At 37.8% G+C, this 21,604-nt stretch overlaps 1 protein-coding gene across 2 annotated transcripts in view; it reads left to right on the top strand.

Annotated features, from left to right (window-relative positions):
* Window positions 1-21,604, top strand: part of PAN3 (poly(A) specific ribonuclease subunit PAN3) — a 148,093-nt gene that overhangs the window by 99,194 nt on the left and 27,295 nt on the right. For both annotated transcript variants that reach the window (XM_060191690.1, XM_060191691.1), the window contains 7 exons: window positions 1,274-1,378; window positions 3,242-3,299; window positions 5,467-5,628; window positions 5,846-5,962; window positions 6,047-6,148; window positions 11,412-11,577; window positions 12,625-12,715. In XM_060191690.1, the coding sequence (XP_060047673.1) occupies window positions 1,274-1,378; window positions 3,242-3,299; window positions 5,467-5,628; window positions 5,846-5,962; window positions 6,047-6,148; window positions 11,412-11,577; window positions 12,625-12,715 (801 nt within the window). The remainder of the gene's footprint in view (window positions 1-1,273; window positions 1,379-3,241; window positions 3,300-5,466; window positions 5,629-5,845; window positions 5,963-6,046; window positions 6,149-11,411; window positions 11,578-12,624; window positions 12,716-21,604) is intronic.

Below are 21,604 nucleotides of genomic sequence, written 5' to 3'. Positions count from 1 at the left end.
GTCTTCTTTGTAATTGGATTCTTTTCATTGAAGATGTCTTTAAAATTTATGCAAAAAAGAGTTCTGCCAATATTTTCTTCTAAGTATCTAATAGTTTCTGATCTAACATCCAAGTCCTTGATCCACTTTTAATTTACTTTTGTATTTGGTGAAATATAGTGGTTCAGTTTCATTCTTCTGCATGTTTCAACCCATTGTTTCCAACACCATTTGTTGAAGAGACTCATCTTTGCCCTTTTTTTTTTTGAATTTATAAAAAGGAAACATTGACAAAACCATAGGATAAGAGGGGTACAACTCCACACAATTTCCACCACCAGAACTCTGTATCCCATCCTCTCCCCTGATAGCTTTCCTGTTCTGGGAGTATGGACCCAAGGTCATTGTAGGATGTAGAAGGTGGAAGGTCTGGCTTCTGTAATTCCTTCCCCGCTGAACATGGGATCTTTCCCCCATTTAATAGTCTGGGCACCTTTGTCAAAGATTAGAGTCCATAGGTGTGGGGGCTTACTTCTGGGCTCTCAGTTCTATTCGATTGGTCAGCATGTCTCTTCATGTTTCAGTACCAAGCAGTTTTGATGATTACAATGACCCTATAATACGATTTGAGATCTGGGAGTGTGATCCAGTTCTGTTCCTTCTTCTGAAGATTGTTTTGGCAATTCTAGGTCTTTTCTGGTTCCAGATAAACATTTGTAGTATTTGTTCTACTCTCCTATAAAATGTGGTTGGGATCTTGATGGGGATAGCATTAAATTTGTATATGACTTTGGGTAGTATATTCATTTTGATGATGTTAATTCTTCCAACCCAGGAAAATGGAATATCTTTTCTCTTCCTTGTGTCTTTCTCAATTTCCTTGAGTAGTGACTCATAATTTTCAGTATACAAGTCTTTCACTTCTTTCGTTAGGTTTATTCCTAGATATTTTATTGTTTTTGTTGCTATAGTAAAAGGAATTGATTTCTGGATTTCAACTTCTTTTAATTTAGTGTTTGCATAGAGGAATGCCACTGACTTTTGAGTGTTAATTTTGTAGCCTGACAGCTTAGTGTATTGGCTGATGATTTCCAAAAGCTTCTTGCTGGATTTTTTAGGTTTTTCTATGTATACTATCATGTTGTCTACAATCAAAGGTGTCTCATTATCATTTACACATTTAAAATACATCATATATCACTATAGAAACCTCATAAAAAAGATAAGACTTGTCAATTGAGAAAAATTATTGCTATAATTTAGCAATACCCTTTAATAACTTTTATTTCTTTAGGTATTCCCAAACTATCATGTTTACCCTCCAACAGCACCTCACGTTGCTTATATGCAACCAAAAGCAAATGCACCTTCCTTCTTCATGGCAGATGAACTACGACAGGTATGTTTTCAGAATTGGAAGGGGCATGCTCTCCACACTCTTGGTGGAAATACATTTGTATTTGTATTACGTTTTAGGAAATAGAGAAAGAACAACAGCAACAAAAATTTTCAAGTCATATTGTTCAGTCATTTATATATATTCTGGTAGACTTCATATTTTTAAATTTTAGTTGGTATATTTCTATAGTAATGGTAGTCTAGTTAATCAAATAATAATAAATAATTTCAATTGATACATTTATTTAAGAAGTCTTTTTCTCCTGCCTAAGAAAATTCCAAACAAAGGACAGTGCTTGGCTTAAAAAAAAAAAGCTGTTTATATGGGCTGCTCTTTTGGGGCGCTGGGCAGTGGCACAGCGGGTTAAGCGCACATGACGTGAAGCACAAGGACCGCATAAGGATCCCGGTTTGAGCCCCTTGCTCCCCACCTGCAGGGGGGTTGCTTCACAAGCGGTGAATCAGTTCTGCTGGTATCTTATCTATCCCCCTCTGTCTTTCCCATCTTTCTTGAGTTCTCTCTGTCCTGTTGAACAACAGTGACAACAATAATAACAATAGCAACGGTAAACAACAAGGGCAAAAAAAAGGGCGGGGGGGATAGCCTCCACAAGCAGTGGATTTGTAATGCAGCACAGAGCTCCAGCGATAACCCTGGAGGCAAAAAAAAAATGTCTTTTAAACCATATAAATATTATTTGAATGGTGTCTAACCGTCAGACAACTTTTTCCTATTGTTATCTATAGGTCAAGAATAGTTTGGCCCAGAAGTAACTTTTTTTCTTGGAAAAGAGTATTGACTATATAGATTTGGAAGAAGGCAATTATCAAAAGGCCAGGCCGTGTATGGACTTGCATGGACTATAACAATTATTTAGTTAAAGGGATGGCACATCCTTGAGAAAGAAGGAGTGGGCAGGAAGTGAGTCTGCCAAAGCAAATCTCATTTTAAGAGACTTAAGTGTTTTCTACAGCATAGATTTTATTAAATAAGTTCATTTTTTAAGGGGATAAGTAGGTGGACATTTAATATGTAGAATCACATATTACACTTAGATTCTCAGGAATAGTTTGGCTTCACAGAAACCAATTGTACTAGTTCGTAGAGTGAAGCATGGCCAGCACGGAGTCAAAGTTGAGTTGTAGCTGTAGAGTTGCCTCTGTGCCTTGGGCTATTTAAATCACTAAAACTCAACCTTACTGTGAAAGATTTAGTGAAGACTCAAATTTAGACATTTTACCATTATTAGATAGTTTTAGTTATTGTTTTATTATCTTGAATACCATATTTTTGTAATTCAAGTTGTCACTTCTAGAACAATGTACCACAATGTACATGTTCTTTTTTTTTTTTTTTTTTTTTTTTTTATATAAAGGAAACACTGACAAAACCATAGGGTAAGAGGGTTACAACTCCACAGTTCCCACCACCAGAACTCCGTATCCCATCCCCTTCCTTGATAGCTTTCCTATTCTTTAACCCCGTGGGAGTATGGCCAGGGTCATTATGGGGTGCAGAAGGTGGAAGGTCTGGCTTCTGTAATTGCTTCCCCGCTGAACATGGGTGTTGACAGGTCGATCCATACTCCCAGCCTGTCTCTGTATTTAGTTATTTTTTATTGAGGAGATAGCATAGTGATTATGGAAAAGATTTTCATGTCTAAGACATGGGTTTAATTGCTGATACAACCATAAGCCTAAACTAAGTAGTGTGGAAGTTAAAAAAGAAAAAAAAAAGTTACTTTATTATAACATTTTAAAAATTCACACCCTGAAAGTATTACTATTTAGCATTAATTAGTTTAAGAGAATAATCCAGATTTCAGAAGCTGTCTTCCACTGTGAATTTTTTTTTCTTTTTTAGGAGCTGATCAACAGACACTTAATAACAATGGCTCAGATTGACCAAGCAGACATGCCAGGTAAAGTGCAAGATGCTTCTTTCTTTTTTAAAATACGTCATGACTTAATGTCATCAGTCAGCTAGTTACTATCTTGTAATGTACGAATGTGAAATCGACTTAGGGACCAAGATACCATTGCTGGTTACTGATTCTCCATGTGACAGTATTCTAGTTAATTAAAAAAATACCAGGCTGTCAAAAGTCCGATCCATTTTTTCATGGAACAGTGTGATGACTTTTCTGACAACCCAGTAGTTGAGAATTTATGGTGATCTATGTCACTCACCATGCACTAGAATATTATTTTCTTCTAAAATTTGATGAAGTATAGGTACTATATATTAGCAGAAGAGAAATAATTATTTTTGAGGCTACACTGTGCCAAATGGCATGCTAGTTTATATGTTACATGTCTTCTTCAAAAACGCCCTGACATAGCTACTAATGTGCATATCTACTAATACGATAGTACAAGTAACAAAATTAAATTTGGTATAATGTAGGAAAACTTTATAGATGATATAATCAGAATAATTTTTTTGTGTGTAAATAATATTTAGGGATTGGGTAGTGGTTTACCCTGTAGTGTGCATAATACAGTACCTTGCATGATGATCTGGGTTCAAGCGCTTGGTCCCCACCTGAAGGAGGCAAGCCTCACAAGCAGTGTAGCAGCACTGTAGGTATTTCTGCTTCTTTCTGCCTCTCACTCACCCTTTGTCAAAGACAAAGACAAAGGAAAAAAGTAGTCCCTGGGAATGGTAGAGCCACAGAGGCACCAAATGCCAACAATAAGCTTGGTGGCACATAGGAAGGGAGGAAAACAAAAAAGGAGGGAGGAAGGAAGGAAGGAAGAAAAAATAAATAAACAGCTATGTCAATCAAGGCTTCAGCATAGTGTTCATCTTGATTACTGAAGGACTGAGAGTAATATGCCAGCTATTATATTTTACTCATCTTTCCAGTTTAGACAACCTGTTGTAAATTTTGAGCTATTTAGATTGGGATTTTCTTTTTATTGTTGTTGTTGCTATTATTTACCAGAGCACTGCTCAGCTCTGGCTTATGGTGGTGGGGTGGTCGAACCTGGGTGCCTCAGGCATGAGAGTCTGTTTGTACTACCATTATGCTACCTCCTCCACTGGAGATTTTCTTTAATTAAAGACCCAGCTGCCTTTTGTTGACACCTGGGAATTTGTTAGAGTTGCAAATTTTTTGAGCCCTGCTTTAAGCCTATTGAATCAAAAACTGGCCACGGAACACAGAAAACTGTTTTAACTTGCATCGTGCCGTTTGAAAGGGTGCTAAAGTTTGTAAGGCGCGCGCACACACACACACACACACACACACACACACACACACACACAGAATGAATCAGAATATGAATTCAGAATATCGCTTCGGCACTTGCAGCTCTGGAGATCAGTCTCAGGATCTCATGCTTGAGAGTCCCATGCTTATCCATTATGCCATTTCCAAGGCCACAAGATAAAATATTTTGAGGGCCAAGGGAGGCAGCTCAGCAGTTAAGTGCATACCTTCCCATGGGTCGGGCCCTGGCTTCAGTTCGCAGTACCACATACAAAAGTAAAGTCGCAAACATCAGTGACAGAGTGCTGCTGTCCTCTCAGGCTCTGTCCTGCCCTCTCCATTCCACCCCTACATATGTAAAATTATTTATTTTTTTCTTTTAGTTTCTACATGCATAACATTTCCACATAAACTTAAAATTTTTTAAGTTATTTTTATTTTTTTATTCCCTTTTGTTGCCCTTGTTTTTGGATAGGACAGAGAGAAATGGAGAGAGGAAGGGAAGACAGAGGGGGGAGAAAAAGACAGACACCTGTGAAGCGACTCCCTTACAGATAGGGAGCCGGGGGCTTGAACTGGGATCCTTATACCAGTCCTTGCGCTTTGCACCACATGCGCTTAACCTGCTGTGCTACTGCCCGACTCCCATAAACTTAAAATTTTTAAGTGCATGAAACCTACTGTAGTTTTTTAGAATGCCTTATTTTTATTTATAGTAAAGCTGTAGTTTTATAGAATTGGTATAGGTGTTGACAGTATCATAGAATTGAAAGATATGTTGTGATGTAGATGGTTTGTAGTAGATGATTTCTTCTTTGCTGTTCTGAGTGTTATAAATGTCTGTAAGTAAAAGTCATCTTATGAATTACTCTAGCCGTTCCTTCAGAAGTTGACAGCTACCATAGCCTGTTCCCTCTAGAACCACTGCCACCACCTAACCGGATACAGAAATCAAGTAATTTTGGATACATTACATCTTGCTACAAAGCTGTAAATAGCAAAGATGATCTGCCATATTGCCTTCGGAGGATCCATGGTAAGATTCTCTTTAGGGGCTTGCTATTGAGGCTAAGGTGATTCAAACATCCCTGAATGTACTTAACATAGTAGTTTAAAGGACGATAAATTAATTTATTAATTTGGCAATTAGTACACACACTAATATATATTATATAACATCTCAGACTTTTGATGAAATATGGTGGGGGGAGAGTATCATTTACAGTTTCAGTAGGAAAGGTTTTCTTTCTCAGGTTTTCGTCTTGTTAACACAAAGTGCATGGTGTTGGTTGATATGTGGAAAAAGATCCAGCACTCAAATATTGTAACCTTGAGGGAAGTATTTACCACTAAAGCATTTGCAGAGACTTGTGAGTAATCTGTAATTTTTTTCTTCTTGTGGGCTTTATTACTTGAGGCCAAATTGCAATAGTGAATGTTTGTTTCATTTTAAGCTCTGGTGTTTGCATATGATTTCCATGCTGGAGGAGAAACCATGATGAGTAGACACTTTAATGACCCGAATGCTGATGCTTATTTCACAAAGAGAAAATGGGGTAAGTAAAGGATGCACTTAGACTGTTTTTAACAAATACCTGCTGTTTGGTAAGAGCATAGTTTTGTATTAAAATATGTATATATATTTATCCTTATAGTCATTCAACTTGAAGACTACTTTTTAGTAATCCCCCCCCCCAAGGATAAAGTCCATAAACAAATGGGAAAATTCCTATAGCTTTACAACTCAAAGTACAACCACTATATATATATCTTGGTGTATTGCTTTCCAGTGTTGTTTTGCTTTATTTGGTCTTTTTTTACCTTGTTTTGTTTTATCACTTCATATCATATTGCACCTTTCATTAAGTATTTCACCTGTGAATGAGATCATCCGATATTCATTCTTCTGTTTCTGACTTATTTCACTTACCACAATTTCTTCAAGCTCCATCCAAGATGGGCTGAAAATGGTGAAATCACCATTTTTAATAGCTGAGTATTATTCCACTGTGTGTATATACCACAGCTTGCTCAGCCATCCATCTGTTGTTGGACACCTGAGTTGCTTCCAGGTTATGGCTATTATAAATTGTGCTGCTATGAACATGGATATACACAGTCTTTTTTTGGATGGTTGTGCTGGGTTCCTTAGGCTATATTCTCAGGAGGGGAATTGCAGGGTCAAAGGGTCAGTAGGTCCATTTCTAGCCTTCTGAAAGTTCTCTCTCCACACTGCTCTCTACAGGAGTTGGGCCAATTTACATTCCCACCAGCAGTGTAGGAGGGTTCCTTTAACCCCACAGTCTCTCCAGAATTTGTTGCTGCTACTTTTTCTATGTATGACGTTCTCATAGGAGTGAAGTGGTATCTCATTGTCTTCACCTTAATTCTTATTTTTCAAGTGTGATTATAGTAGAATTACGCTATTTAAAATAATTTCATGACTCCCTTATAATCCAATATAGCACTTCATTTATACTTCCCTAAACACATAGTTTTGCTTAAAAGTAGGATTCCATATTACTTAAGGCAATAGTCTTAAACCAATTTTTTAGGGGGCTTGGCAGTACCATGTAAAAAGACCTGGATTCGAGTCCCCACTCCCTACCTGCAAGGAAGGACTTCACAAGTGGTAAAGCATATCTGCTGGTATCTTTCTTTTCCCCTCTATATCTCCTTGCTCCCCTCTCAATTTCTCTCTGTCCTATTAAATATAATAGAAATAAGGGAAAGGAAAAAGGTTGCCGGGATCAGTGGATTTATAGTATCGGCAATGAATCCAGCCATAACCCTGGTAGCAATAAAAAATTATTTAATTAAAAAAATTCAGGTAACTTTGACTCAAGTATAGCAAACCCCTCCCACCAATCTACTTAAAGAATTGTTTTATGGTCATATTGCCAAGAGCTAAAGTATTTTAATTACATTCTAACAAATGCTTATTAAATGACTTTAGAATAAAATAAATCCATTTTGAGCTGTTTGTGCATGTATGTATTTGGGAAGAGAAGTATATGCATCATTTTCTGACTTGTGCGCACAAAAAAACCCACACTGCATCCTTTATAGTGCGGCACTTGGGACTGAACTGAAGGCTTCATGTATACGCAGTACCATCAGTTGATTCTCCCCGTGCCTGTGTGTGTGCTGTCATGCACATGCATGTGCTTTTGTAATGTCTGGACCTTGCACATAGATGATTTCACTGTTGCCAGTTAGGTTTTTCACTCTTATTTTAATTTCAGAGAGAGAGAGAGAGAGAGAGAGAGATACTACAATACCACACCAGAGCTGCATCGCTGGAGCTGGAACCAGGGCTGCATGCACGGCAAGACATATACCTTATTGGGGAGCTTTCTTCCTGCCTCCCCCACCTCTTTCTTTTATTCTACATACTCTGTGTATTCAGAGAATGACAGAGAGAAAGATGGTGAGGAAACAAAACACCATTCCACCATTTGTGGAATTCCCTTGGTACTGGCCATAGTGCTTTCATATAATTCTAGGGATTGAACTCAGGGCCTTCTAGATAGTAAACTGTGTACTCTTATCATGAAACTTTCTCCTGTTCCTGCTTTACAATGATGTTTCATTTAAAAAAAATTTTTTTTAAATAAATGCTGATAGAAAATGAAGAGAGGGAGCTAGACAGTAGCACATCCAGCTGAACGGACATAGTGTGTGAAGCAAGGATCCCAGTTTGAGTCCCTGGCTCCCCACCTTCAAGGGGGTCACTTTGCAAGTGGTGAAGCAGGTCTCCCTGTCTTCCCCTCCTCTTTCAATTTTTCTCTGTCCTGTCTAACAGCATTAGCAGCAGCAACAACAGTGGAAAAAAGATGGCCACCAGGAGCAGTGGATTCATAGTTCAAACACCGATCCCTAGAGATAGCCCTAGAGGGAAAAAAATTGAGAAAATATTTTAGTCCATATTATAGTATCTTTTGCACTATGGCACTCCTAAAAGGATTGTAATTATGGATAAAAATATATTACTTCTTTTAACTTAGAGCTGCTTTCTGACAGTTGAAAGAAAAAAGCTGTGGTTACATGGCTGTTTCACATAAGAAATCTGGTCATATAGTGTGTTTATTTATTTTCTTCTTGTCATCTGTTGACAGATACATAGTTTTGTCGAAGGGATGTGGTATTACTCTTCCTATAGATGAATATAACTATAGTTGTTCAAGTCTATTGTAGTAATAACACCTGTTAAGATGACTGTTGGCTTTAATTTATAGCTGGGTTTCTCCAATTATATAATTATAATTCTCTAGCTGCCTCTATCAAATAAATAAATAAATAAAGATGATGATGATAATAATAAAAAAGTGATAGATAAGGCAGAAGGGAAAGGAGGGGAGATGAGACACAAAGCATCAGTACACTATCTCCATAGCTCTGTTCACTCTTACCTTTGATATTCTTACAGAGTTCTGATAATCAAACCCAGGAAGGGCCTTGAAGTCAAACACTTTATTTGCTGAGCCATCTTTTCCATTAAAATAAAGAAAACTATTGCGTTTTTTTGTATTGGCTTATTAACATGTTTACTTTTTTACAATAATCACTTTAAGTTTTGAAAGTATTACTAGAATGGAAGTAACTTCCTGAAACATACCATATACACGACATAGCATTTGCCTTGGCAAATGTACTTCTCTGACATCTCAAATGTGGCAATTAAAAGAAAGGTAGAGTGGGAGAGAAAGGGTAATGGTTATGCAAAAACTTCTATGCCTGAGGCTCTTGAGATCCTAGGTTCAGTCCCCAGGTCACCAAAAACCAGAGCTAAACAGTGCTCTGGTTTAAAAAAAAAAAATAAATAATAAAAGGTAGATAGGCTAATGTTTGGAAACATAGACAGAAGTTTGATGTTTTCTTATACTACTTATCAACTTAGTACTAACCAAAATGTTGCATGTCAAAAGAAATATACTTGTTCAGAAAACAGGAGTAGCAGTAATACCTTACCAAAGAAGGGGTATGAAAGGACGTTTAACATGATATAATACAGTTAAAGTAACTAGGAAGTTGCTGCCATACAGTAAGCAATGATACGTGTGCTTAATCAGGTGCCCAGCCCCTACAGTAAACACTGTAAGCTTTACTAGCAATGCTCCTTTTCATGAGTTTGATATTTTCAGTGTCTTCGACATTGCCTTGACATTAGTCACTAGAACAACTTCTTAAATCACTTCTTAGCACTGTTTTTCTGATTTGGATTATCTGTCTAAATTGAGGAGAAGTGATCTTTAAAATTTTGTATTTGCTTTTCCCTTGAAATGTTAGGTAACTTCCAGAACTATTTAGCCCTACTGTTTTTGAACTTGTTTCAGAGAAAGTTTGTTTATAACCATTTGAATACTTGGTTTTATAAATTTATATTGGCTGAGATATTTCTCTGCAAAGAACCTCTGGATTAGTTCATTTTCTACTAAGAATTGTCAGTGACTCAGAAAATAGTATCAAGAAGCACTGATGAGATGATAGAATTCAAAATGAGTAGTCTTAAATTCTTATAGTTTTACCACTATACATAATTGACAATTAGTGTTTTACAAAATACCAATCTAGCTGAGTATAATTATAAGAGTTTGATTAGTAGAAGTTGAGTAAGAAGACATTTAACATAAATGAGATTTCCTTCAAATCATCAAATGAAGGATTGTCACATGCTTAAGCATATAGAGTAGCATTGCCCAAAGCCCTAAGTAAAATAACAGTTTCTGCAATTCTTGTTTTTGATCAGAATTTATATTCATTTGATTCACAAGTAAATTAAAATTTTACTTTTAAGTGTTTCATTTATTGATCAATATTATAATAGTCACAGAACAATCAGTGGTAGCTTTTTTGCTAACAATATAAAGGTAGGGTTGCATAAATAGGAAATTTTGGATTAGTCACTTAAGTGTTTGTTCACCAATTGACAACTTTAATTTTCACCAATCCCCACTGAGGAAAGGTAGAAACCGGCTGGGAGAATGGATCAAGCTGTCAACACCCATGTCTAGCAGAGAAGCAATTACATACGCTAGACCTCCCACCTGCTGCACCCCATAAAGATTTTTGGTCCATACTCCTAGAGGAATAAAGAATAAGAAACCTTCCATTGGAGGGGACGGGATATGGAACTCTGGTGGTGGTAATCTTGTTCAGTTATTATTAAATCGCTAATTAAAAAAAAAAAGCTAGGACAGTGATGAGAGAGATAAAAAGTACAATCAAACAAGTGATATACAGTTAACATGAATTAAAATATACCAATTGATTTGTATGCTTTTAATGCTATATCTTCACATTATTTTATAGATTAAGATGTTACTAATACAGAGTTGTATTGGGATTTTTTGGTTGTCATTAGCCTGATTATAAAGTATACATGGGAGGCAAATTAACTAGAAAAAACAAGCCAATTTCAAAATAAAAGTATATATACTCTAATTTTTTTTCACCAATCGACTTACATACAATGTAAATTGATATATTGTGTCATAAATAACATGACCTGTTCTAAAATTTTTTAAATTATCTTTATTTATTGGATAGAGATGGCCAGAAATTGAGAGGGTAGGGGGAGATAGGGAAAGAGAAAGAGAGAGATACCTGTAGCACTGGCTCACCATGTGCAAAGCTTTCCCCTGTAGGTGCAGACCAGGGGCTCGAACCCAGGTCCTTGCACATTGTAACGTGCTTTCAACCAGGTGTACCACCACCCGGCCCCACATGGTATCTCTAAGTTAGTTTTGGTTTAGATGTTTTAGTGTGTTAGCTTACTACTTAAATAAATGTCATTTTTTAAATTTATTCACATTATAGGTCAACATGATGGTCCATCTCCCAGACAGCATGCTGGATTATTGCCAGAATCTCTTATCTGGGCATATATTGTTCAGCTAAGTTCTGCCTTGCGTACCATTCACACAGCAGGGTTGGCATGCCGAGTTATGGATCCAACAAAGATTTTGATAACTGGCAAAACGAGGTACTTGTATTTTGAATTTTAACTTCTTCATTGGGCATGTAAACTATGACATCTTAGTAACCAAAGCATGATGATTTGTTTTAATTCTGCCTTTTCATATATTCCATCCAGAAGAACTGCTGTGACTTTGAGTTCATTTTGTAAGTTTTTTTTAAAAAAAACGTTGAATTCTTAACAAAATGCCTGGTTATTAGCATTAAGAATTTTGATAAACATTGAGTAGGTATGTTTAGTCAGAGCATAAAAATATAGAAGCCATATCAATATAGCAGTGGTTCTCAAATTTAATAAAGCAAAAAGGGTTTATTACACATAGTTCTTGGACTCTACCTCAGCTTATTGTCAAGTAAATTTGGGAGAGAGGGCAGCTAAGAACTTGTATTTCTAAAACTTTCTGGGTGGTACCGTTTGTTGATTTGGTCTCATGTATTGCAGTTTACTGAGACAGAGTTAAATAACATAGACATTGACTTCACTTGAGTTTTAAGTTGCAGAAGTTTTGGGAATTATATTAGGTAGCATAGCAAGCGTAAAGAACCCAATTTTGATAACCCAGGATAATAGCTGGATTCCTACTCTGACCCTTTTACATCTACCTGTATGACCCTGAGCACATTACCTACCTATTCAGCAGTAATATGAGACAGTCACAACTACTGTCTCCATATTGCACATTATGGAGTACTTAGATCATGAGATTATGGAGAGAACTGACTCTGTGCGTGAGATATTTTGAGCAGCTGCTCTTTTCATGAATAAGGAAGCAATTTGCTGTAGTAATGAGTCAGTTGACCTAGTAATCAGAAACTGAGTTACAATCCTAGTTATTTCACTTAATGACTTTTATAACTGTAGGCCTATTACTTGATATTTGTGAGCCTTAATAATCTCATTTCTAAAGTCTTGTTCATTGGAGATTCTGAGGGTATGGGGCAGGTTAGAGGGGATAATAGTCTCAGCTTCTTCATGCAATAAGTGTTAAATTTTTTTGTTAGTATATAATTTTTAAAAATCTTCTTAATTGTTTAAATTCTCTGGTCTTTAAAGGTTACGAGTAAATTGTGTTGGAGTTTTTGATGTTTTAACATTTGATAACAGTCAGAATAATAATCCATTGGCATTAATGGCTCAATACCAGGTAAGAATTAACATGCACACTTATTTAATAATTGAAAGCTTCATTATATTTTAAAGACAATTTTTGCTTATTTTTAAGTATTTCAGGATTTTAAGTATACATTCCAATTTATTTGAGGATGGTCTCTAGGAGATTGTATTGAAATAAAAATGTATTTCTTCATCATTGTGTATACTTAGTGTATAACCCTTATAGGTTGAATACGCAAAGAGTGGCTGTTGTAATGAAAATGTATTTATCTGATGAGGAAACTTATCAGCATAGATTAAAACAGATGAGGTAGTCCAGAAAGTGGCGTAGTAGGTAAAGCAGGCTAAGGCTAGTTAGTAGAACAAATTGACATTTTATCTATTTCACTTCTCTGTTTTTTCCTTCTATTTTATTTGATAGAACAGAGAGAGCTTGAGAAAGAGGAGTGGGAGATAGAGAGGGAGAGAAAAAGGATGGGCTCCAGCAGACCTGCTTCACTGTTCATGAAGCCTCTCCACTGCGGATGGTGAGCCTGAACTCGAACCCCGGTCCTTGGCACAGGTCTTTGCATGGTACTATAAGTGCTTTATCAGCTGCAGTGTTGCCCAGCCCTGTGTTTCACATTTCTAATGTGCTAAAACCACATCTGTTGTTACTATTGTAATGTTTTATTTTTTATTGGATAGAGATAGAAGTCAGTAAGGAAGGGGGACACCTGCATCACTGCTACATTGTTCATAAAGCTTTCCCGCTGCAAATGGGAACAAAGGGTTAAACCCAGGTCCTTGCTCATTGTAACAAGTGTGTTCTGCCAAGTGCCATCAGTATCCCATCCTCACATCTATTACTTTTTTTGTAGAACTGTTATCCTAATTGTAATCTGAAAATTTTAGAAATACCTTCAAAGAAATGTTACCATTTTCTAACTTACTTTTTTAAATCGAAGCCTAACAGTCATTTGTACAGTATCAGAACTTGATTATTGACTCATCATAATAGTGGGAATTTAGACCTCATAGTCATAGTTACTTTACTGTTTCTCAGTTCTTTTTTTTTATTATTAGCTTATTTATTAAATAGAGACAGAAATTGAGATGGTTGGGGGAGATGGTGAGGGAGAGAGACAGAGAGACACTTGCAGCTCTGCTTCACCACTCATGAAGTTTTTCCCCTGCAGGTGGGATCAGGGGATTGAACCCAGGTCCTTGTGCACTGTAGTGTGTACGCATAATCAGGTGCACCACCACCTGGCCCCTTCTCAATATATACATAAGAATCTTACCACTTTAAGGAACAAGTACAGTTGTTTTTTTCCTGATTACTCTGCAAGTAATAATGCTATTTTAAATTAAGTAATTCACATGTCAAAGATCCCAGTTCGAGCCCCCAGCTCCCCACCTGCAGGAGAGTCACTTCACAGGCGGTGAAGCAGGTCTGCAGGGTCTTTGTCTCCCCCCTCTGTCTTCCACTCCTCCATTTCTCTCTGTCCTATCCAACAATGACGATATCATCAACAGTAACTACAATAACAAAAAACTAGGGCAACAAAGGGGAAAATAAATAAATAAATAAATAAATAAATAAATATAAAATCACAAAGGTTTTTGATATAAGGTAGACTTGCAGTTTTTTTTTAAATTTTTTATTTAAGAAAGGATTAATGAACAAAACCATAAGGTAGGAGGGGTACAAATACACAATTCCCACCACCTAATCTCCATAACCCACCCCCTCCCATGATAGCTTTCCCATTCTCTAGCCCTCTGGGAGCATGGACCCAGGGTCATTGAGGGTTGCAGAAGGTAGAAGGTCTGGCTTCTGTAATTGCTTCCCCGCTGAACATGGGCGTTGACTGGTCGGTCCATACTCCCAGTCTGCCTCTCTCTTTCCCTAGTAAGGTGTGTCTCTGGGGCAGCGGAGCTCCAGGACACATTGGTGGGGTCTTCAATCTAGGGAAGCCTGGCCAGCATCCTGGTGGCATCTGGAACCTGGTGATTGAAAAGAGAGTTAACATACGAAGCCAAACAATTTGTTGAGCAATCATGGATCCCAAGCTTGGAATAGTGGAGAGGAAGTGTTAGGGAGGTACTCACTGCAAACTCTAGTGTACTTCTGCTTTCAGGTATACATTTTGCAGTAGTTTATGGATACGTGTGAACATAAGCTCTCTCTCACAGAAACTGGTGTATATCTAGGTTATGGGACTTTGTTAGAAAGTGAACCACCTGAGATGAAATTAGAGTGTACTATAAAAGGAAAGGTCTCACCCGAGTAATGAAGCTGAAGGGTTGTCATTCCACACGTGAAGTCTCTGGACACAGTCTGAGGTGAAGCATGTTGAAGTGGCAATCGTTGCGTTGGTTAGGTTGTGATCAGCGGATGCAATATTATTTGGTATGGATTGGGAGAGGCATACGGGAAAGTGGGCCCTATCCAAGGGTTCCAGGACTGGGGGAAGTAGGGGCTCTATAGTGGAGATGTGAGGTTCCTGCTGTCTTAGGGTTCAAAAAGACAATCGATAGTTAATGTTATCATCACATTGTTTGGTAATTGGGTTAACTTTGAAAAGTCATTTTGTTATGGTTTGCTGTACAGTATCCAGTATCTTGTATATAGCTGTGCTATTGGATGCTTCTAATCTACTTGGTCTAGGCTTTTGAGAGAGTCCACATATCAAATACACAGCCTATATATTAAAAAGATTCAGTTTGTGTTTTGAGAAACTTTGAGACATACAACTGATTTTCCCCCCTCTCATATTAATTAACTACTGATTTATATGTCTACATTTTGCTAGGAGTGTACATAAACACCATTCCCACCACCAAAAGACTGTGACCCATCCCTCCCACCCACTCCCACCCCCCACTGGCCCAGGAAGCTGCATGTCTACCCCTCACCACAGGGTTTTTACTTTGGTGCCCTACTTACAATTTGATCAGGTCCTGCTTTTAGTTTCCCTTTCAGATCTTCTTCCTCAACTTCTGTTGATGAGTGGGATCATCCCATACTCATCTTTATCTTTCTGACTTAGTTCACTTAATATAATTCCTTCTAGCTCTGTCCTAGATGGGTCAGAGAAGGTGGGTTCATTGTTCTTGATAGCTGCATAGTATTCCATTGTCTATATATACCACAGCTTTCTCAGCCACTCATCTGTTGTTGGGCACCTGGGTTGCTTCCAGGTTTTAGCTATTATGAATTGTGCTGCTATGAACATAGTAGTACACACCTCTTTTTGGTTGGGTGTTATGGAGTCCTTGGGGTATAACCCCAGGAGAGGAATTACTGGATCATATGGAAGGTCCATGTCTAGCCTTCTGAGAGTTTTCCAGACTGCTCTCCACAGAGGCTGTACCAATTTACATTCCCACCAGCAATGTAAGAGGGTTCCTCTGTCCCCACATCCTCTCCAGCATTTGTTGCTGCTGTCCTTTTTGATGTATGCATTCTTAACAGGAGTGAGGTGGTATCCTAGTGTTGTCTTAATTTGCATTTCTCTGACCATCAGTGACCTAGAGCAGTTTTTCATATGTTTGTTAGCCTTTTGGATCTCCTCTGAGGTGAATGTTTTGTTCATATCCTCTGCCCATTTTTGGATGGGGTCATTTGCTTTTTTGTTGCTAAGTTTGCTGAGCTCTTTGTATATTTTGGTGATTAGTTTCTTGTCTGATATATGGCATGTGAAGATCTTCTCCCATTCTGTGAGGGGTCTCTTTTTTTTTTTAATAGTTTCTTTGGAAGTGCAGAAGCTTTTCAATTTGATGTAGTCCCATTGGTTTGTTTCTGCTTTAGTCTTCCTTGCAATTGGGTTTGATTCATCAAAGATGTCCTTGAGGTGTATGTGGGAAAGTGTTTTACCAATGTTTTCCTCTAAGTATTTGATTGTTTCTGGTCTGACATCTAGGTCTTTGATCCATTTGGGGTTGATTTTTGTTTCTGGTGGGATAAAGTGGTTCAATTTCATTCTTCTGCATGTTACAGCCCAGTTTTCCCAGCACCATTTATTGAAGAGAGCCTCCTTCTTCCATTTAATGCTTTGGGCCCCCTTATCAAAGATTAGATGTCCATAGGTGTGGGGATTTATTTCTGGGCTTTCAATTCTGTTCCACTGGTCTGTGTGCCTATTTTTGTTCCAGTACCATGCTGTTTTGATGATGATGGCTTTATAATATAGTTTAAGGTCTGGGAGTGTGATGCCTCCATTTATGTTTCTTTTCCTCAGGATGGTTTTGGCAATTCTAGGTGTTTTCAGGTTCCAGATAAATGATTGTAGTGTTTGTTCTATTCTCTTAAAGAAGCATGGTGGAACTTTGATGGGTATTGCATTAAATTTGTATACGGCTCTGGGGAGAATATTCATTTTGATGATATTGATTCTTCCAATCCATGAGCATGGGATATCTTTCCATTTCTTGGTATCAGTTTCTATTTCCTTGAGTAGCGACTCATAGTTTTCAGCATACAAGTCTTTCACTTCTTTGGTCAACTTTATTCCTAGGTATTTGATAGATTTTGCTGAAACAGTAAATGGGAGTGATTTCTGGATGTCTTCCTCTTCAGATTTAGTGTTTGCATCAAGAAATGCCACTGATTTTTGTACATTGATTTTGTAGCCTGATACCTTGCTATATTGCCTAATAACTTCCAGTAATTTTCTACTGGATTCTTTAGGTCTTTCTATGTATACTATCATATCATCTACAAATAGTGAGAGCTTGACGTCTTCCCTTCCAGTCTGTATTCCTTTGATTTCTTTCTCTTGCCTGATTGCTATGGCAAGAACTTCCAATACTATGTTGAAGAGTAACGGTGACAGTAGACAGCCCTGTCTAGTCCCCAATCTGAGGGGGAATGCTTTCAGCTTCTGTCCATTGAGTATGATGTTGGCTGTAGGTTTGCTGTAGGTTTGCTACTCCACTATCTTGAGGAATTTCCCACCTATTCCCATTTTTTGTAGAGTTTTGAGCATGAATGGGTGTTGGATTTTGTCAAAGGCTTTCTCTGCATCTATTGAGATACTCATGTGGTTTTTGGCTTTGCTTTTATTGATGTGGTGAATGACATTGATTGACTTACGTATGTTGAACCAGCCTTGCATTCCTGGGATGAATCCCACTTGGTCATGATGAACAATCTTTTTGATATGTTGCTGTATCCGGTTGGCCAAGATCTTGTTTAATATTTTGGCATCTATGTTCATCAGAAATATTGGTCTGTAGTTTTCCTTTTTTGTTCTGTCCCTATCAGCTTTTGGTATCAGGGTGATGTTGGCTTCATAGAAGGTAGAAGGGAGTATTCCTGTTTCTTCAATCTTATGGAATAGCTTAAGAAGTATGGGTATTAACTGTTTCCTGAAAGTTTTGTAGAATTCGTTTGTGAAGCCATCTGGTCCAGGACTTTTGTTGTTGGGGAGGTTCTTAATAACGGTTTCAATTTCTTTGTCTGTGATTGGTGCATTTAGATTTGGTAGTTCTTCTTGGTTCAGTTTTGGAAGTGCATAGGTTTCTAGGAATTGTTCCATTTCTTCCAGATTCTCTAGCTTGGTGGCATATAGTTCTTTATAGAAGTTTTGCAGGATTCTCTGGATTTCTGTGGTGTCAGTTGTGATATCTCCTCCATTGTTTCCAATTCTATTAGTTTGAGTCTTCTCTCTCTTTTGTTTGGTGAGTCTGGCTATGGGTTTGTCAATTTTGTTTAATCTTTCAAAGAACCAACATTTGGCTTCATTGATCTTTTGTATGGTTCTTTTATTGTCGATGTTGTTTATTTCTGCTCGAACTTTAGTGATTTCTGTCCTTCTGGTTGCTTTAGGGTTCCTTTGTTCCTCTTCCTCTATGTCCTTGAGGTGTGCAGTAGGGTCGTTCATTTGAGCTTCTTCTTGGTGTTTAATATGTGATTGTATGGCTATAAGTTTCCCTCTCAGTACTGCTTTAGCTGTGTCCCAAATATTTTGATAGGTTGTGTCTTCATTTTCATTAGTTTCCAGGAACATTTGAATTTCCTGCTTGCGTGAGTCTCTGACCCAGTGGTTCTTAAGGAGCATGTTGTTTAGTTTCCAAATTCTGTGTCATTTAATAATTTTCCATTTGTTGTTAAATGTTAGTTTTACTCCACTGTGGTCTGAGAAGATACTTGGGATGATTTCAGTGCTCTTGAATTTATTGATGCTGTCTTTGTGGCCTAACATGTGGTCTATCCTTGAGTATGTGTTATGTGGATTTGAAAAGAAGGTGTATTCCAGTTTTTTGGGGTGGAGGAGTCTGAAAATGTCCAAGAGGTCTAGTGTGTCGATCTCTTCATTCAATTCTCTTGTATCTTTATTGGTTCTCTGCTTTGTTGATCTGTCTAAGTGTGAGAGTGGGGTATTGAAGTCTCCCACTATTATTGTATTACTATTGATGTATTTTTGAAATTCTTTCAGTAGATGCTTAATGTATTTAGATGGTCCCTCGTTGGGTGCATAGATGTTAATAATTGTTAAGTCTTCTTGGCTGATTGATCCTCTAATCATTATGTAATGTCCTTGCCTATCTTTTATTACTTTATTTAATTTAAAATCTATCGTGTCTGAGATGAGAATGGCTGTTCCTGCCCTTTTTTGTGGACCGTTAGCCTGTATGATAGTTTTCCATCCTTTCACTTTAAGTCTGTGTTTATCTTGTTGTGACAGATGGGATTCTTGCAAGCAGCATATGGTTGGGTTATGTTTTCTGATCCATCCCCCCACCTTGTGCCTTTTGATGGGTGAGTTTAAGCCATTGACATTTATTGATATTATGGATTTAATGTATTGTAGTGCCATTGTTCTAAAAAAAAATTGTTTGCTCTGATATACTGCAAGTATTATAGTGATGTTCTTGTTTATAAGAGGTCTTTAGTACCTCTTTCAGGGCCGGCTTGGTGATGATTGCCTCCTTTAACTGTTGTTTGTCTAAGAAGGTTTTGATCCCTCCATCTAGCTTGAATGAAAGTCTAGCAGGATATATTATCCTTGGTTGAAACCCTTTTTCATTCAGGGCTCGATAGATATCTTGACACTCCCTTCTGGCTTTTAGAGTTTGAGTGGAGAAGTCTGCAGATAATCTTATGGGTTTTCCTTTGTATGTGACTTTTTGTTTCTCTCTTGCAGCCTTTAGGATCCTTTCTTTCTCCTTACTTCTTTTTTTTTTTTTTTTTTTTTTTTATTAAAGAAAGGATTAATCAACAAAACCATAGGGTAGGAGGGGTACAACTCCACACAATTCCCACCGCCCAATCTCCATATCCCACCCCCTCCCCCGATAGCTTTCCCATTCTCTATCCCTCTGGGAGCATGGACCCAGGGTCATTGTGGGTTGCAGAAGGTAGAAGGTCTGGCTTCTGTAATTGCTTCCTCGCTGAACATGGGCGTTGACTGGTCGGTCCATACTCCCAGTCTGCCTCTCTCTTTCCCTAGTAGGATGGGTCTCTGGGGAAGCTGAGCTCCAGGACACATTGGTGGTGTCTTCAATCCAGGGAAGTCTGGCCTGCATCCTGATGACACCTGGAACCTGGTGACTGAAAAGAGAGTTAACATACAAAGCCAAACAAATTGTTGAGCAATCATGGACCCAAAGCTTGGAAAAGTGGAGAGGAAGTATTAGGGAGGTACTCACTGTAAACTCTAGTATACTTCTGCTTTCTTACTTTGGTGCCATACTCCAAACTCAGTCAATTTCTGCTTTGCGTTTCTACTTGTTTTTTTTTTTTTTCTACATGCATAACATTCCCCAGATTCCCATTTAGCAATACAACCCCACTATTTCATTCATCATTTTTCATGGACCTGTATTCTCCCCACCCACCCACCCACCCCAGAGTCTTTTACTTTGGTGTAATACTCCAATTCCATTTCAGGTTCGACTTGTGTTTTCTTTTCTAATCTTGTTTTTCAACTTCGGCCTGAGAGTGAGATCATCCCATATTCATCCTTCTGTTTCTGACTTATTTCACTCAACATGATTTTTTCAAGGTCCATCCAAGATCGGCTGAAAACGGTGAAGTCACCATTTTTTACAGCTGAGTAGTATTCCATTGTGTATATATACCACAACTTGCTCAGCCACTCATCTGTTGTTGGACACCTTACTTCTTCTCATTGTGACTATGATGTGTCTTGGTGTCTTCAGGTCTGGGTTGATTCTGTTTGGTACTCTCTGGGCCTCTTGAATCTTGATATACTTTCTGTTATTCAGGTCTGGGAAGTTTTCTTGTATTATTTCCTCTAGAATGTTTTCTTCCCCTTCCTCTCTTTCTTCCTCTGGCAGGCCAATTATACGAATGTTACTTCTTTTGAGATCATCCCATATGTCTCTGTTGTTGTTTTCAGTGTCTCTCAGTCTCTTTTTAAGCTCTTTCACCTCTTTCTTAGTTTTCTCTAACTCACCCTCTGTCTGACTAATTCTGTTTTCTGCTTCTGTTAGTCTGCTTTCCCTTGCCTCAGCTTCTTTCTTCATTACAGCTATTTCAGCTTTCAGTTCTCTAATTGCCTCAAGATAATCAGTATTTTCCTTGGGGGTCTCAACTGTTGTTTCCCTAATACTGCCATTCCTTTCCTCCAATGTTGTTTTCATTTCTGTGATTAATAAGTTTATTATTGCTTGCATACTTTTCTTATCTATGGTTGCTTCTGGCTCATTTTCAGTTTCTTCTGGGCTCCTGTCTTCATTGGAGTAGCAGTTTTAGTTGTTTTTGATCTACCCATTTTTTTTATTTATGTGTTTTTTTTTTATGCTCTGTTGTTCCTCAGTTGTTGTGTCTTGAGTACAAGTAACACTGTACTAAATACCTTTATGACAATTGCACTCACCAACCTCCGGAATTACAGTAGCAACTGAAGTAAGTATTGAAGTAGTTTAATCGTTACCAGTTAGCTAAACAGTTTCTCCAGTCCGTGAA

Source organism: Erinaceus europaeus, chromosome 5 (genome assembly GCF_950295315.1).
Source record: "Erinaceus europaeus chromosome 5, mEriEur2.1, whole genome shotgun sequence".
NCBI lineage: Eukaryota > Metazoa > Chordata > Mammalia > Eulipotyphla > Erinaceidae > Erinaceus > Erinaceus europaeus.
Note: the sequence above shows the minus strand (reverse complement) of the source record. Positions and strands in the feature narration are given on the sequence as shown.